This window comes from Aplidium turbinatum, chromosome 4 (assembly GCF_918807975.1).
Source record: "Aplidium turbinatum chromosome 4, kaAplTurb1.1, whole genome shotgun sequence".
Taxonomy (NCBI): Eukaryota; Metazoa; Chordata; class Ascidiacea; order Aplousobranchia; family Polyclinidae; genus Aplidium; species Aplidium turbinatum.
The window spans coordinates 3,626,716-3,645,292 of NC_137475.1; the positions used below are offsets into that span (position 1 = coordinate 3,626,716).

At 37.8% G+C, this 18,577-nt stretch overlaps 1 protein-coding gene across 3 annotated transcripts; it reads right to left on the reverse strand.

Moving 5' to 3' along the window:
- Window positions 1-3,727: 3,727 nt before the first annotated feature.
- Window positions 3,728-15,899, reverse strand: LOC145768713 (calnexin-like). Of its 3 annotated transcripts, XM_082580289.1 has the most exons (18): window positions 15,738-15,899; window positions 15,257-15,339; window positions 14,386-14,520; window positions 13,890-14,037; window positions 13,146-13,214; window positions 12,717-12,919; window positions 12,407-12,517; window positions 11,655-11,805; window positions 10,236-10,430; window positions 9,451-9,591; window positions 9,008-9,073; window positions 8,590-8,655; window positions 8,309-8,359; window positions 7,435-7,547; window positions 6,816-6,882; window positions 6,352-6,436; window positions 5,491-5,593; window positions 3,728-5,344 (listed from the first exon to the last, which is right to left on the reverse strand). In XM_082580289.1, exons 1-18 carry the CDS (start codon window positions 15,810-15,812, stop codon window positions 5,305-5,307), a joined length of 1,902 nt encoding a protein of 633 aa, XP_082436415.1. In that variant the 5' UTR covers window positions 15,813-15,899; the 3' UTR covers window positions 3,728-5,304. The 3 variants fall into 3 exon arrangements, with proteins under 3 accessions (XP_082436415.1, XP_082436416.1, XP_082436417.1); XM_082580290.1 differs by lacking the exon at window positions 9,008-9,073; XM_082580291.1 differs by lacking the exons at window positions 8,309-8,359; window positions 8,590-8,655; window positions 9,008-9,073.
- Between the last annotated feature and the right edge of the window lie 2,678 nt (window positions 15,900-18,577).

An 18,577-nucleotide genomic window follows, 5' to 3' on the forward strand; every position in this document is an offset into this window, starting at 1 on the left:
CCAATCATTCGAAATTACTGCTATCTAGCACCTTGTGACTTTATAACATATGCCGTGCCAGTGGCGTAGCCAGGGGGGGTTTGGGGGTTACAACCCCCCTTTGGCACGCGTGTGACGTCACGATATTGAGAATGATGCTTTCAGTCTAAAAAAAATTGCCTAATTTTATACAAAACTGCATTAAAAGAGCGAGTTTTGCCAATACCAAACATTCAAACATCTCAGCCAGGAATTAGCAACAAGAAAACATAGAGACTTAGCTTTATTTCCGAAAAATGCCGAAGAAAACATGATCTTATCCTTTTGCTATGCCACCGGACAGCACCATTTTACAGGAATTTTCATACTCACATTTTTGTTGAAAATGCTCTCAGAATGCACCAAATTCAAAGTATTTTTCAAAATTGTCTGGGGGAGGTCCCCCAGACCCCCCGCCGCTGGGTCGTCAAAACCCCCCCTTTCAAAATTCCTGGCTACGCTACTGTGCCGTGCCTTTGACCGAAAAACCGCAAATTAGACTCATTGCAACTACAAATGTTGTGTGCATAGCCTTTTACTTCGCAAACAGCTTTTGAGCCCCCCCAAGCTAAAATGTATAATTACGGGCCTGCGGTAGCCTCTTATAACATGTTCTGATTGGTTGGCGGTTGCATTCTAATCAATTTCAGTGGCAGAATTTCGACTTGTTAAAGTGGCTACCGAAGTTTATATGCCACGCACAGTTTTAAAGCAGGGCTTCCCAAACTTTTTTGCTTGCGACCCCTTTTAATCTCCTAAAATTTTCCGCGACCCCCTTTACATTTAAAAGGATCAACAATGCGAAATATACATTTGTAATATTTATGAAAAGGCTTAATTTAAACGAAAACTAAAAACAAGCTATCCGTAGGCCTACTCGAAGCCTACTACTTTACTACTTGTAGCCTGCTGGACAAAAAAAAAAAAAAGTAAACACATTTATTCAATGTGATGGGTGCGACTGCTCTCTGCTACAAAGCAAGTCGCTCGATGTTTGTCAACGCTGGTCTCAAGGCGGTGGAACGGTATTTCATCAACGTTGAAAACACTGACATGCACAATATACATGGAAAATTCAAGCCGTAAAAATTCAAGAGTCAAAAGATAAATCTGGAAGTTTTTCCTGAGATTTTAAAGAGATGTGCTCGGTACTTTGTGTTTGCATTGTAAATGGTTTTGGATCCAATCTAAATTGGTATTGTCCGATTCTAGAATAAAATACTATTTAAACTCTTTCAACAGTCTTTACAAGTGTCGATAAATAACCAGAGGCTTAATAACGTTTGATTCCACGCCATTGTTAGCCAAAAACTTTGCTGTAAATGAGAATAATTCAGATAAATTATTTTTAATCTTTTGTTTCTACTGTAGATGTTTAATTTTTTGATGAACACTCCAACTTTAAATATCAATGCAAAAACATAGATGCTTTCTCTTTAAAAGGACAAATTAAGTTCGTTCCCCTTTTTCAAGCAAACCTGGCAAATAGCATGATTTAAAAATCCTTTCCGAAAACGTCTTTAAAAAAACGGCGGAAAAAGTCTAAACTTTTTTTCGTTGAAAAAATCACGACTGAATTTTTTAGCCTAACACTAATAACTTTTTAAAGCTTTGGTTTTGAAATCCACGTTTACAATGCAGCAAAGAGGGTTACTCCTATTCCATATTTCACTATATAAATTTAAAAAATACGGGTAGCCTATTTAGTGCACGACTCTTAATAAAGTTAATAACTTTCACAGCATCTTGCACATAAGTGTTAAGATGCAGTGCTTTGTGTAAAATTTTTATACTTTCTGCGACCCCCGAAGTTCGTTACGCGACCCCTTCAGGGGTCGCGACCCCCACTTTGGGAAGCCCTGTTTTAAAGCATACGTTTTTTAAGCAATTTAAATAACAATTTTATAATCCTAGATAAATTTTCTATCTTGTCAAAAGGTGACAATGGTACGACTTGTAATAAAAGAATTATAAGCGCTTGATGCAAAATCAACACCACCTGGAAATTCAAAATAAGAACCTGTAGCCTAGATGTTGGGGTTAAGATTAATCTAACTGTTTCTAGATTAGATAAATTTTTATTAAATGGATACTGGGGAGGCATCTACCAAAACACACAAGTCCATAATATGCAATGCGCTATGTCAGGGTTAGTCAAATAGTTATCAACAAACAAATGCCTAACCGATGAAGCTGATAGTGGTTGGATAAGCTGCAAGTAGGCTACTAGAGAATGTCAGTTCGCCATCGATCGAAAATGAGCGATAAGAATTAGTCTATAGACGACCATTCTTAACATTACAAATTGAAGACACTTGCATGCAGTGCTTTCCCATTCAAAGGGTGCAACATTAATTGACCTCGGAAAATTGACGCGCACTTTCACGATCGCGCTCGTAAGCAGTCTCATTGTCTTTGTAACAGGTGCTGACTATTAACATTAAGCTAATCTTCTGATCGTCGTCTGCGATATTTGTCCATACGAACGACTGGAACGAACGATTCACGCAAAGGTTCATTATTGTCTTTAATGTAAATATTCAAACACCAACCAATATTTCGAAGAAATAGATTGTTGTAGCCTGCAATGGAAGCATTCGATCTATTTTGAAGAACCAAATTGCCCTTAAAAACTTGCCACTCATTTAAAAATATATAGCCAAAACATATTCCAGCGGTATTTAAAAAAGACTAGTAGGAAGCTAGAAACTTAGGAGCAAAATGGTTGGAACGCCTGGTTAATCTAATAACACTGAAGACGAAGACAGTATAGTTTTCGAAAAGTTTGTTTGCTGAACATGAGTTTGGTATCTACATTTTGGGCTTTTTATTTTTTGATAAGCTAGAAACTGTTTTAAAATAGGTCTACGTTTCGCTCTTCTAATGGCTTGATTCTAGAAAAATTAGCCTACCTTCCTTGTCATATTTAGAATCTCTTCATGAATCATGTAATTCAGCGATTTCCAAACTTCTTTGAGTGCAAACCAAATGTAAGTTTGGTGAACTGAACAGCTCGGGAGCGGACAAACTTTAGACAATTTCGGCACGAAAGGCCTATTATTTTTTAAATTTATACTTGCTGTTGGCAATACACAGACAACCTGTGTAAAGTGGTCAGCTGGACCTACAGCTTGACTTGCTTTGAAGCTGAAAGCGCCAAGGTGATGCAACCGTGTCAAATTAAAACAGATTATCCCGCTTAGGTCTCACGCACGTCAAGCAGTTCGCGTTTTGTCACTTCTATTTTTTCATAAACGTTTATGTTTGACTGCATAGCCGATTAGTGAGAGCCCTAGTTCGATAGGACGCCAGGTTCAACACCGCTCAAGAGCATGTGGCTGTGCTGTTGGCGAGACACTTGCCCTCGATTGCAGAAAGCGAGAAGCATGCCCTCGATTGCAGAATGGCACCCTTCGACTCTAGCCCTTGATTTCTCTCATAATAATGAACTGTTGGCTACGCTGCTTTAGGGCTCTGGCCTGCTGAAAAAAATACATTGTTTTTTGTTGCGATAGTCAGAAATAACTTGGGGCATCACTGCTTCCAACCCTCAACGAGAGGAAGAAACTTGATGATGACGGTCACTGGTCAGAAATAAAAAAGAAGTGAGAATCGTTTGATTCTGCAAACTTTAAATTGTGTGGGCTACTTCAGGAATCAGCTTAGGCTACTTACTTTTGATTCCGAAACCTGATTCTTCAGACGAGACTTCAAAATGAAATTAATCTTCCAGAACCTTTATTTTTGAAACGAAATGAACACAAGTTTATTTTGCAACAAAGTTTTTGTTTTGAAGAGAACGACAAAGTTTAGCAACTTTTTCAAATAAATTTGCACCACCAAAGCTCGAACAGACAAAAGCGTCTTAGGATGATTTGTAACAAACCATAGAACCATAATTTGACGTCGAACGCACTTTCTGGTGTTCTTTGGAGAACGTGCCAAAGTGGCCTACTTCAACTACACCCAGAACATTCTTGACCATAATCAATTTTTAGATGCTGCGATCAAAAATAGCACCCTTTAAATCATAAAGCGTCAACGTTCAGTACGGTTGATCAAACATTGCTGAATTTCACTTCACTTTGCACGTGCCAAACATTTCTGGTAGAATCGCTACGGTATTCTTAAATAGCAAACGATGTAACTTCAACAAACGAGCAATGAAAATCGTATTTAGGGTTAGGATGAGTTTTAGCCACAAAACCAGCATTCCCAGGTGGAGTAAAATCAATATTTCCCTGAAATCAGCTCCTTGCTAAGCGTAGTAATCATGTTGATGCATTCACCTCGTACTTTTTAATGTGCAATTAAGTTCATAAAGTATTTTTACCCATCAACCAAAATACTGTAGCCTACGTTGCAAGCAAGCATCAGAGAACTTGAAGAACTCCATAGCCAGGTCACCAGTAGGTCAATGCTCAGTGGTTCAGAGTCTTTTTACTTCCGCAGTACAACAATTAACTATAAGCAGCAATTTTCAACTAAATCTAAAGCGTTTGATACTTATATTCGCAGCACACTCGGCACCATATTGCAGTATAATTGGCAGAACCCCGACAAAACAGTTTTCGAATTGCGATGAAATAGCATAAAAAAATTTGAACAAGTAACCAACAAATGTGTGGTTCACATTTGAGACCAACAAAATTTAAACAACCACCGAGAAAGCAAATTAATGGCTTTTACATTAATTCAACGTCTGCGAACGTTAAAACGATTGATTTGCTGTCTGGGTATGACTAACCAGCCAATGTGTGGTTCACATTTCAGACCAATAATCTCAGGAAGAGCTTGATCGAAACATCAAACCTACAGGTGTCCTGTCGGGAAAAGATTTCAAGAACAAGAACACTGTGGCCTCCTGTTAATATTCAACTTGGGGTCCTCAAACTTTAGTTATCACCGTCAAGAAGCATTTGCTTTGGAACAAGCAATTTCTGTAACTGACTATCAGAGTACAATACCCAAGTTTGGTGAGAGGGTTGCTCCCTGACAAGCTGAATATAAGAACCTCTTTGCTAATAGCATGCGGCATTACATGAAGACATAGGGGAGAGCGGTGAGATCGTTTGAACAGTTTGCCTCCGGCAAATGTTATGCCATTGCATAATAGATGAACAAACAAAACAACAAACACTGTGAACACACGAAATTAAGTACGACCAATGGTGATAACTTCTGAAGAAGTCATTGTCAGTCAAAGTGACACAGTGGTGCTGAAAAGACAAGTACACTAAGCCGATACCGGGAGAGCTTGTTAATCTTGACACTAGGGTAACTGCTTTATTCCTGTTTTCGAACGCGGCGCTTTCGTGGAGATTGCCTGAAAAATAAAGCACGAATTTGATCCTGTCACCTACAATCTAGACTGAATCTTTCACAGTCCTGATCACAAGACCAGTTCACTTGCAAGAAGCCAACAAAAGGTTATTTTGAAGTATCATCCTGTAAACGCCACAACCCACTTACTTGACAACTTTGTTGTCGTCATCAAGAGCATCTATGACATCATCGTCATCCACTTCCAGATCAGCCTTGGTGACCGAAGGCTTACCGTCTCCAGCAGCTCCATCTGGTGGCACAAGTGATGGTAGGTTGAGCAAGTACAATAACACATGCCTCAAATTCGGTGATAGGCAAATTGTTCGTAAGCAATTTTTCGTTAAAAGCATTTCTTCGTATACATCAAATTTTAACTGCATCCACGAAAAAATGCTTTAGGAAGAATTGTTTTACGAAGAATTAATTTTACGAACAATTGTTTTACGAACAATTGCTTACGAACAATTGCTTTACGAACAATTGCTTACGAACAATTGCTTACGAACAATTTGTCGGACACCCTCAAATTCAATGATAATGTAGAGCTGTGACAACTTGATAAACCTAATCTATGGCCGTCAACTCACGCCTCTCTTGCTGGCTTTTCAAGCAGGTTTGTAACTTTGAACACAACATCTATTTCACAATGCTGCGGGTTCGCTGTGGTAGTAGCGGTTTTTCTCGAGCTTTCGGAACACAGTTCCCTGGGCAATGGGTATGTGCCAATGATTTTTGATCATTTACATATTGTTTAGATCGTGAAAAGATTTTCATCACTTGCGGATGACTGGGGAACTGTGTTCCGAAAGCTCGAGAAAAGCCGCTACTACCACAGCAAACCCGCAGAATCAGGCTGAAAAAAACAGTGTTTAATCTACATTGTGAAATAATTAACGATCATGTTGCTAAAAACGAAACTCAATCTATTTTAAAACAAAACAGTAGAAGCTGATGTTAGTGATTGGAAAAACTTCCATACTTCACCAATCAAACTCTCATTGGACAAACCTGTTTCTTCTTCCTCGTCCTGTGGCTCTTCTTCTCCATCAGGTTCCTCATTGTCATCTTCCTTTACATCATCCTTGCTTTCCTCCTAAAATTAACAAGTTTACGAAACTCCTTATGTACTTGTTATTCTCTTAGTCCTAAGGGCCAATGGCAACCTCTTCTTGCAAGTGTATGAACAACGTCACACGTTGTTCCGTACGTTTTGTGCGTCACAAGCTTCCGCCTCTCCACACACCCCGTCGACAATCGACGTGCCACTGACAATCACTTATGCTCTAAACACGCAGAAGATTCGGCTTTACGCGAAAGGAAACTTGAGCCATTAACCAAAATCAACTGAAATTGAAAGATGCTCGTTTGCAGGAAAGTTGTACGGGACCGTCATAAGGTATAACTTGTGGCTGATACCTTTTCCTAGATGTGAAAAGGCAACAAACCCCCACACGTTGTCGGTGGACACATACCTCAGAGTCATGATCATCTTCCGGAGTTGGCTCGTCCGTTTTCTTACTGTCCTCTTCCTTTGTTCCTCTGGAAAAGTAATAACAATACTAATCCATTACTTAATTACAATTTGGTGATAATGTGTTCTTTCATTTTGCTCTGTATCCACAGCAAATAAGAGTTGCTGTGGACACATGCACAAAATGCTAACACTTCACAAAGCAGGGATTGTAGGAGCAGCGTGCAGAGACGCAGCAGAGTACATTGTTACTGCATCTATTTCCTCCAAGTGGGAAGGATATATAATATTAGAGAATTAATATGAGCACTTTATCCAAGCATCCGGTTAGACGCATAGCAGATTGGTTGGTGCAGATTGCTAGCCAAATAGACTGTGATAGTTTGTTTTCATATACAGCAAGATCCTGTTGGTCAGGATGTTGCTGATAGGAATTTCAAGCTATTCCAAACAAATCCACTAAAATGATATTTCAAATACACTTCCTTCTTTCCCGATCCTACTGTAATTGGGGAACCTCGCTGAGCCGAGAAGACCTAAATTTATTAATGAGGGCTGTACGTAATTTATTAACGAGCCAACGTAGAATAGTTGTTCCCTGATGCAATGAAGTAACTTACCCGCAACAGAAAGAATAGATGAGCACCAGTGGAAGTCCAACCACCAGAACAACAACCACCCACAACCAGGGCTTCTCCTCCATCGTCTTGAACAGCTCAGTTAAGAGGCCGGGCTGGGAAGGAAACAAGTTTAGTTTCTTAAAAAAAAAACTTTCTTGAAATTTTAAATCAAACCATCTAGATTCTAGATGGCATCCAAATACTATTAAGAACTTTCTGTGATTGTGCATTGAAAGCTTTATAAGCAGTCACACTTAGAACACCCTTTGAAATGAAAACAAATCTACCACCCACCATTGCCTCACAAGAATATTGGAAGAGCATAAAAGTTTCAAAACTTGAACAAGCAACCTCGAAACCCCACTCTTCTGACTAGATAGAGTTGCAAGCTACGTTTGGACAGCCGGTCGCACTGGCTTCAACACCAAGGCTACACATTACACAGCATGCATCAAATGTTTTGCGGGCAGCGTAGACTTTGTGTAAGAAAACAACGATTGAATTGGTTTAGAATGTGGGAAGGGTTTTGTTGTTATTGATACAACGTCAATTTGTCGAAAAATAACGTCAACTGAAACAGCATTTCGTGTAAACTCTGCAAATAAAACTACTTAGGCGAACTTATTCCTGTTGCAATTACAATTGCTGACTCTTAATAAACCTTAAATCAAAAGTCATTTCTGATGAACTGTGTCATGTTGGTGATTGAATTGGTTACAAACATGTCACAACTAAAACCAACTCCATCTACTCTTCGTGTGCCTCTAACTCTACACCACACATAGCCGAGTGCAAGAACACGTTCATACTAATCCACTAATAACAAGCCTCCTGAAGAATTTAAGTTCAAACAAAGACCAGATCTGATGGCAACCTTTGTTTTTCGTCTTGAGCTGCCTTTTCCTTTCCTCGCTTTGTTTTTGGCCTACAAGAATATTTTGGCATAAACAAGTTTGTCAATGTGGATAGGTGAGCTCCTCAAGGAGAAGACAATACAACACAGATGAGTAGACCACTGTAACAGACCTAACGGTGATAAAGAGAAGCTTGTCATCAAAGAAAGATTTGATCTGTTTAGTTTGAGTTAAAATAACTTTAATTTTTTTATTACGAAACGGATTGTCATGAGAACGGAAGAGGATAATTCAAAATAACCTTGTTCTTCTTTGGATTCTTTTTCTTCTTGTTCTGTTTCTTCTCAGTTTTCGCTGCATTTCTCTTCTAAAATTATGTCAAGTCCGATAAGTTACAACAATCGAAACCTTAAACGAAGCACAGAGAACAAAGGTAAACACTAAACAATACATAGAATGTCAGACAAGCGGCACACTACAGGTGGCAGAACCAAACAATGAAGGGAATATAGCCAAATTGAATACGATCGTCAAAAGTTAGCATCTTCTTTCTGTGGAAGGCGAAGCATTATCATATCGTCACTCATTCAGGCGCACTCGGACATAATTAGCACCGTTCATTCCAACTTCTCTGTCCTTAATTAAAGCCTTTCAAACCAATGAACAAAACACCCTTCACCAACTACTCCGTTGCAAAACTAAACGCGTTCAAGCGTGACCTTTTTTGTTTTTTTCTCATCTAAACTTCTTTTCGTCTTTTGCTTTTTCGACAATTTTCGTGCTTTCTAAAGATTTCAAAACTGATCAGTATAGTCATCAATCAATTTTTGACATAACCGAAACAATCTTACATACATACGATATTGCATCGATGTAAACTGATGATGATGCTAACAACTGCAGCAAAGTCTGTTAAAGGGAACAAAAGTGATCGTTTCTAGACACATTGAAACGTTGAAAATGGAGCAACTGTTGCTCAATAGATGACAACTTTGAACAGGAGTAGTAGTAACTTTGAACAGGACAAAGCCATAAAGTGAACTGTCCAAACAACAAAGCCATAACACGCCTGCAGACGTTGAATCAATGTAAAAATGACGGATTTTGTTGTCTGGGTGGCTCAAGCAAGCCTTGTCAACATGAACAACTGCTATCACCAAACCTCGTTTCGGCCGTGGTAGGTTTTCTTAATCTTCCAAGTCTTCTCGGCATAGTCGTCAGCAACACTCTTCTCACTGGTTATGATGACGTTGTCGAAGAGGATATTCTCGCTCATGGACCAAAGCTCGAAACCGACACCGCCCTGACAACATGACATCGTATGAATGACAACTGATGTGTATTAAACCACTCAAAAATATCCAAAAACAAAGATTATATAACAAATTAGAAATAATAGTTTTCAATTTTAGTTATAAATATTATTGTTAGTTAGAAATGATTTTTTTTTACTTGTCCAGATTTATGGTGAAAACGCTTTAAAATGTTGGATGGAGATTGGAGAGCCAAGTATTTATCTTCAACTATTTCACAAAGTGTTGCCGACGCAGTCAGTACTTGGTACGAAAACTGATTTGTTTGCACTCAAACGATAAGTTCAGTGAATATAAAACTTACATAGTTAATAAAACTAGAAATAAAAACATGCAGGTAAAACTATATGAGTGTCATCACTACAACTCGGTTGGAGTACATGTCGTTTGAAACTACACCGTGTCGTGTATTCACGTGCGATAATATCACAGTTTTCCAATACCTTACCTTGCTATCATAACGGGATTAAAATGTGTTTATTACGTCGAAGCAAAACTTTTTTTAAATTTTAACAGAAAGTAAACCGTGACTCTAGATCTGAGATTACAATTTCTAAGATAATTACTCGTAGTCGTATACGAAACACAAACTTTAAAAAAATTTAAATGATGTCACGGTTCATTGCGCACTCACAATTGACGTCATCTTGTATGGCTCTGTGTCCTCAAAGTAGTCTGGATTGGGAACCACACGAGGCTTCCATATCCCCTTGTAGTTGGGGTTAGTAATTTGTGGGGTGACCCATTTCCCCTTAAACGCGGGGTTGTCAATCATAGGGGGCTCCCATGCCCCACATCCGGACACTTCTTTGCATTTCGGGTTGTCAACCTGTGACAATAACGACTTAGTTGGAATACAAAGACAATGCAATGAATAAACTTTTCTAGAAAATCATTCTAGTCCTGCTTCCATGAGAAATGATTAAATTGCGAGATGCTTTGACACTGGAGTTGCTGTAAACTTGACCTCGGACGGTGTCCCAACATCTTGAGGGATGGAGCAACAATTCTCGTATAGCCAAATAAAGCTACTGTCGTACAAAACATGTCGACAAAAGGTTTCGCTTTTTGTAAAACCCTAAGCGTCAGAGTTACGTAATCAAGGACGCTGTTGAAAAATTGTTTTTAGTAAACGAATGCAAACTACACTATTGTTTTTCGCAATAAAGATGCGTCAAGAGAATATATCAGGACAGCAGATGGACTAACAAATTAACAAGTTAGATTATGTACCCCGGGAAAACAAACACAACCGAGATTCATCATCATCGGTTTCTGTGTTCTAACGTGCAGATTTGCGAGACATTTCTACACTCGCAGGCAGGCGCCACTCCGGTGGGATAGCGCAGCGGATATGGCGTTAGCTTTGCAATAATGCAAACTTGGTTCGACTCCTGGCTAAGCTGGTTGTTGAAAACACCGCTCACCTCTACCCAGGGTGTAATAAATTGGGTGGGCGCAATTGCTGAAGGAAAGGCGGCAGAGAGAAAGGAACTGGCCGCCCTACCCTTCTTAGTGGCGATGGCTTAGTACAATGAGAGCCTTATCTTCTCATACTCGACACTTGAATTAAGTATGGGACCACTTTTACCTTTAAACTCCACTGCAGATGACTGGCCAGCTAGATTGATAAAAAATATGCAACAACCAATTGGTATACAAAAACACACGATCGACTGGCTAGACAAGAAAAGAGGAAGAATTTCCCTCTGCATTAAGGTAAAGGGGGGTCCCATACTTGATTCAAGTGTCGGGTATGAGAAGATAAGTTTCTCATTGTACTAAGCCTTCGGCACTAAGGAGAGTAGGGTGGCCAGTTCCTTTCTCTCGGCCGCCTTTCCTGCAGCAATTGTGCCCACCTAATTTATTACACTTTAACTAGAGGTGAGCACTGAGCAGTCAACAACCAACTTAGCCGGGAGTTAAACCAGGTTTGCATAATTGGAAAGCCAATGCCTTATCCGGTGCGCCATCCCACCACACTGGACCGCCAGACTGAAAATGATCGACGATTAAGGATATGCATGTATTTTCGACGCTGGAAGATGCCAACCTTAGGAGCTTCCCATTCTCCATCCATTTCATCATCCCAATCTTCTGGACGAAAAGACTCCGGATCGTCGATGTAGAGTGGCTCCTCCTCCAACCAGTCATCAGGTATCTCAGCAGCAGGATCGGTAATTTTCTTCGGAGCACTTTCATCCCTGTCACAGGAAACATAGGAATAAGATGACTTAAAAGACCATCATTCTCATCATCTTTATGAGGATGACCCCAAATAACTTCAATATGACACCGATGCAGCAGTAGCGTTGCATAAGTGACGAAGAAACAATGGGCATGAAGCTCTGCATATTCAGTGTAAAACAGCGGGGAGAATCGCAAACCGTCCATATCGACCACTTGTATTAATGGTGACAACACAACCAGGAACCTGCCAAGATAAAGTTTACGTCTCGAGTAAACCTCATTGCCTTAATATTAGAACTAACTCATTGACTTAACATTAGAAACTGTAACAAAGCAGAACACTGAAGGTAATTTAATCGTTCAGTTAGTATCGTGCGAGTAATTTCCCGGAGTAAACTTCTCATGTTCAAGAAAAGTTTTATGCAATTGGAAAATATTAAAAGTAAAAACGTCAATCACACTTCTTCCAATATCGTACATTTTGCATGACCGGGGACCGCACCTAAATATCCTGACGCCTCGGTGTGCCCACCTATTAGGCAGGCACCTAACCGTCTGCACCTAAAAGATGGCTCCGCAAACGACAACAGAAACATTGTCATGAATCAAGCTCACCAATCTTCAGGCTTGGATGCAGTTGGATCCGGGATTTTCTCTCTTTCATCCCAATCCTCGGGTTTCTTGTCTTCCTTATCCACTATTTCCTTAGGAGGATTGACAGGAGGGCTGAAAAAACGACCATATTTGGAAGATAACCTCAAATACACATTTCTAACAATAGCAATTATTTTAAAAATATATAGGCCACAACACAGTGAAGTGATGTCCGCTATAATACACAGGTTTTTATCTTTCCACCAAAAGACATGAAACAAACCGATTAACATCATTGTGTAACAAAAACTAATTTCCAATGAACATAAACCTAAAATCTTGAAGAAGATTTCCTGAATTGATGACAGTTTGATCAATGTAGATCGTGAAGGAGTTGTCTGGCAACACCACGAGTGTGTACAAGTGAGAGGACTTGTCGCTGAAGTAGCTCTTGAAGTCGGTGGTCGGTTTTTTGGCATGCTTTTCCTCGAATTCTCCGGTTTTGGGATTTTTGTGACGAAAAATAAAATGAAGCTGAGAATAAAAGATTAGGAAAAACTACTGAAGAAAAGTATCCGAACGAATATTTAACTTATGAGTTTGTACACATAAAATATATTCTTTCTAGTTTCATTTGGTAGACTGTGCTCAAATTTAGCAAGCAACGCAGGCTACGCAGCCATATGAACAGTGATTTGTACAAAAAACAGTTTCGAATCAAAAGATGCTTTTGATGCTTCCCTATATGGTAGTTGATTACCTTGTAATCCTCTCCACATTTATCCGGCCCAAACATGATGGTGTAAGGTGTCTTGTCATGGAATGTCTCCTGCAAACAGAAACTTCAAACAATGATATATTTAAAATGTAGAAAAAAAATGCCCAAAGCATGACCGGGTATGTCTAATAAGTCAATGTAATAGCAAAACAAAAATGATAGCATTGCAAATTACATCACCAAGGACAAAAGCAAAGAATATATTAAAATACTACTTTGCAACACACTTACCGTACATTCATGTGTTACCAAAACTATAAAATTTAGCAACGTAATGCGATAAACTTAACATTTTAAACATTGGTTGCAAAAGAATTTTTTTTACATCTAATTTAAACCTTAACATATTTTTTGATGTTTTCAAAACAACAAATTTGCAAACTATGGAGCTATGTATTAATTCAAATATTATATATCATGGTATTCATGGCATCCCGTCATATGATGTGTCATACAAATTAAGTACAATAGGCCTAGGCTATAATGAAGGGGTCAATTAAAACAACAACATAGGGTCATGATTCAGATTGTAAAATATGTGAAAGGACCCTAACGCATGCAAAACAAATATTGCAACCTATTATCTTCTATAATGTTGAAAACACATTTCTGAAGTTTTGATTAATTACCTTAATATATCAATTATTATAATTAATCAATCAACAGAAATTTTTGTTAAAGCTGATATTTGAAATGATAAAAAGTCTCCCTACTTTGCATACGTACCAGATCCATATCCTCTATTTGAGTGAGAAGCTTCACATAGGCTCCCCCACATTCTAAGCCTGACTGAAAGTTGACCTCATATTGCATTACAAACGGTGCACCATCAAATACAAAAGGACGATCTAATGAAACTGCGATGGCATGATGTCTAAACAATCAAATGCGAGCAGTTATACGGTGGCTGTGACACACCTGCCACATTGGCATAGAGGACACCACATACTGCAACATATAGCTTTAAAATAAATTGAATTAATCCATCTAGCATAAAAATTGAACATACACAACTTTTTTTCACTTCTTGAAATGTAATATATTAGCCTAATGGATTTTGCATGTAAGAAGTAAAAATGAAGCTTTAAATGAACAACAATTTAAAAACGATTTTTCAACATATTGATCTCATCAACAGCAGGTTACACAATATACCACATGAAAAATAGTAACTAGGATGCTATGTCATAGGAAAATAAAAAGTAAATACTTTCAAACATACTTTGCTTTTTCTTTGAGCAGCAGCCCAGTATCTCCTAGCAATGCATCTTCTATAGATGACTGTATTGACCACTTGCCATTATATTTCGCAATATCAGAATCTACTCCATCTTTGGTCGCTTTGGAATGTGTCCATCTGAAAGGAAAAGTAAAGTGCTGGTGTATAAATTGCACAGTACGTGCACAAGTTATTGAGGGCATAAGCTTCTGCAGAAAACGTATTTCTCATAAAAGTATTATTTTCCAACAGTTTTTCATACTGGGTGGAAAGCATCATTAACAGAAATATATATATATAACAAGAAATAATGGTGCATTTTAATAGTCTTTATAAATGTCTTAAAATTATTTCATTATTTCCTTCGTAAATTAAAGATTTATCTTCATGTCAAGCGCATAGCAGTGTGAGAAATGTAACTGACATTGAATTAATCAGAATCATATCACAATTTTGTTAACCAGATAAAAAAATACACCAAATCAATCCAATAAATTTTTAAATGTTTTGGATTTATAAACTTTGCAAAAAAACATTAATGCTCTTCAGCCTCCACTATGATAGTTTGATAATAAAATCTGGATAAAATACACAAGCTGGATGAATCACAAGCACTAAATTTATAACACTAATAGAAATAGAACATAGAAAAAATGCATTAAAATTTTAATTAGCAGAGTTTTAAAAATTAATAACACTTTAAGTAACTTTGATATTGCAAAGTTTCAAACAAGTGAGGTTGAAAGTTTATTATCAAATTCTCAAAATATCTCAAAATCATTTTAAAATTTTAACTTCACAACAGTGTTTTGTATAACTGTACAATACTATATGTATCATCACTCATCAGTGAATAGAAAAACTGTAGTTTTACCGATCAAGGGCATCATTGGAGTCGAATGGTTCAGCAATATATACATCCCCACTTGGTAATGGAGTTGAATAACTCGGAGGAGTCTAAAAGAAAAATAGAAGATTTGCTCTTAAATAGTTTTGTCGCCTGAATAGTTGAGCTGTGAAAACGTCTGTGCAACATTCAAAAGGACGTTCAAAAGAGTTCCACACTGCTCCAGATCATGCAGTGTGTCTCAGCAAACACACTTAATGTTTGCAGAAGCTAAGTCCCACCACTTTAGTAACCATAACTTTTATAGGCTACCAGAACCGGTACAAAACCGGGTAGGCCTACACAAACCAAGACCAATAAAAGCAAAGCTATTAAAAAAAAACTTCTACTCTGCATTTTAAACATAGTTTGATAACTTGACATTTGTCATCAATTTTAGCATTTACTTTTATCAGAAAATAGTCTAGTAAAAGTAAGTTAAAGGGTTAAGTCAGGTACCGGTACTCACAGAGACATCCTCGTCATTGGCATACGCATAGAAACATGAAGACAGTAGAACTACGATAAAAACTACGGTCTTCATCGTATAAAAAATTAATCTCTTAACTTTTATAGACTGCAATTTATTTACATGTACCGTATACAAAAATACACCACTTTATGAAATAGAAATCAGCTGTTAAGATCAAACATAAACCACTAAATTGAATACCTAGCTATGCAAGCATAGGTACTTTAGCTTTTCTTGTTTTTTGGAAAGCAGTCTCAGAGCCGGAGCATTGGTAATGTTTGCACGCATAATTTGGAGCTGGTATACAAGTCCCCCCCTGGTAACTCATGACAAAGACAGTCTGACTTGATCAAACATATAGGGTGAAACTACTTTACCTTTGCTTTACTGTTCACACACTTCAATCCACATACTTTGGTAAATTCCTCTTTGTCATGAGTTACCGTACCAAGGGGGGGGGGGGGGGACTTGTATACCAGCTCCCAAAATTCTATAGTTCAACGCAGCTTGGAAGCGCTTTTATTCAAAGCTGTTTCAAATGTTGAACGAGATAGTGCAATAATTGTTCTTTTTTGCTGCTTCCACTAGAATTTTACAGCACATATTTAATTTAAATATTTGAACACAAATGGCAAAGGCAGAAAATTTCGCTTACTCAACCCAAACTTCGAATCAAAATTTACAAACGCATATGTAATAGTACTTGAAAATTAAGAATCTGTCAGCGTCTGTTCTATAAATATGTTGTCATTGTCAATGCAAGGATAAAAAAATTCTCTGCTTCGATCAATAGTTCACACGAAACTTTGTGCCTATGGTGACCTGACTGACTGGAACTGCAAGTGGAACTGCAAGACCTGCGTTTTAGGAAATCATCCATATCTTCGCAATTCATGAACGTTTTTTTATCAAGGTAACCTCTCTCAAAGTCTCTGACAAATTATTTTTTATGTTTAGGCCTACGTAGAATATAAGCATGATATAAGTAACCCAACAATTAAACCAAAATAAAAAAGTAGTGGTCAAGATACTGTAACAGTGTAAACAGAACTACAGAAGGAAGGATTAATCATCACACCATCTAAAAAGTAAAAAGAAAATATACACAAACGCTCTGTAAAGTGACTGGTCTATGCCTTTTCAGAAAAATAAAAATTAACTGTTGTCAAATGTACTAGAAATGTACTACTTCAATCGCAGCTTTATTACACCATAAGTGAAATGTATAAATGGACTAGAATGAGCTGCATTCTGCTGTGCAGATCGTACATTTACCTTACCGCAATGAATGATTTATTGCAGAAACATTGAGGGCTTTTGCGTGGCAACACTGCTTAAATCAAACAGAAGAGTTGCCAGATTGAAACTTCTTCTTTCTTTCAAAGATCACCTGAAACTTGGCAAAACTTTCACCACAGAGTAAATAAAGTTTTGTAGCGACCCTTAGCGATTAAAAAACGCTTTTGAAGCGGTGTTGCGATAAAAAAATTTAAATTGCCAATAGGAAATTTTTATTGACAGCTCTGAAGCAGCTGTTGGTAGTGGCGCTCACAGTCGAGAGCCTGCATCTTCAATCGATTTTATTTTTTGCTGGCTGCTGTTGGCGCAAACATGTACAGAACGACAAAGTAATCTTACGAATTTGACACCAACAAAACGGAAAGATGGCAAAACTCAAAAATTTAAAATATACGTTGATAAAACAGTACTAGTTAGTAGTTGACTCCATCCACCCGCACTTGCTGTTGTTTCTCTGGGCAAGAAATTTTACAATAATTGCCCCTACCCAGTGATCGATTTCGAGTAATGGGTAGTACCAAATTTAAGTCATGAGTAGACAACCGGAAACAGACATTGCCGTCGGCTGCAGCGTGGGTCAGGTGTACGTCGGAAGGCGTACACCGATGCATAGTGTGGTTATATTTTATTTAGTTTATTTAAGTATGAGAATAGTTTGTTTATAAGTTGAATTAAGATGAAGGCTGTCTAACTGCCTGATGAAATTTCTATCTATCTAATTTATCTAGTTTGGCTATCTGACTCCATGAAATAATTTCCACACAATTATTGTTATTCGAATTATAATTTTAAGTTATCAGAAGGTGTTCGTATAATATTGTAGGTCTATAACACAAATTGAATTTAAACATTACAGAATAATGAAATTACAGGATCATGAAACATTATCACGAGTTATTATATTTTAATTAAACAATCAATTTAATGTTTTTCTGAGAGCTGAACTGGTCTAACTGAGCTGGTTTGATGTGAGCTGGTCCGATTTGATAGAGCTCTCGCCAAAGGATGAACAAACCATTTTTTTGTGTGCGCTCATTTTTCTATTTTCTTTGGGAGCAGTTGCATGGAAAATTACAGAAACTTTAGTAAAAGGCAGGAAAACTTATATGTTGAAATAATGGATCGCTACAGAGGCCCGCCCAAATTTAGGCTAAATTGGAACTATGGGTACCAAGTTTAGCTCAAATTTAAGGAGTTAAAACGTTAACACAATTGTAACAGACATAGTGTGAAATAGGTATGTTTAGTGTTTATGATAATAATGTGGTGTTGTGTTTGTGATATCATGTCGCGAAGTGATTCTGCGTGGTTCCACCGCCTTCCGCAAAGGAATGTCTGAGTTTGTGCTGTGTTGAAGAGTCCACCTCGTAGAAACATTAATTGTTTTGTAAGCGCCGTTGAAAACCGTGGCAGGCATTCATTGTTTGTCTGACTTTAGCGCTCAAGTCCGCTTTCCCGCAATGCAGGATAAATATATGAAAAACAAAGTGTAGCAGTAGCTCACTCTTAGTCATTAATTTAGTTTTATTATTTTATTA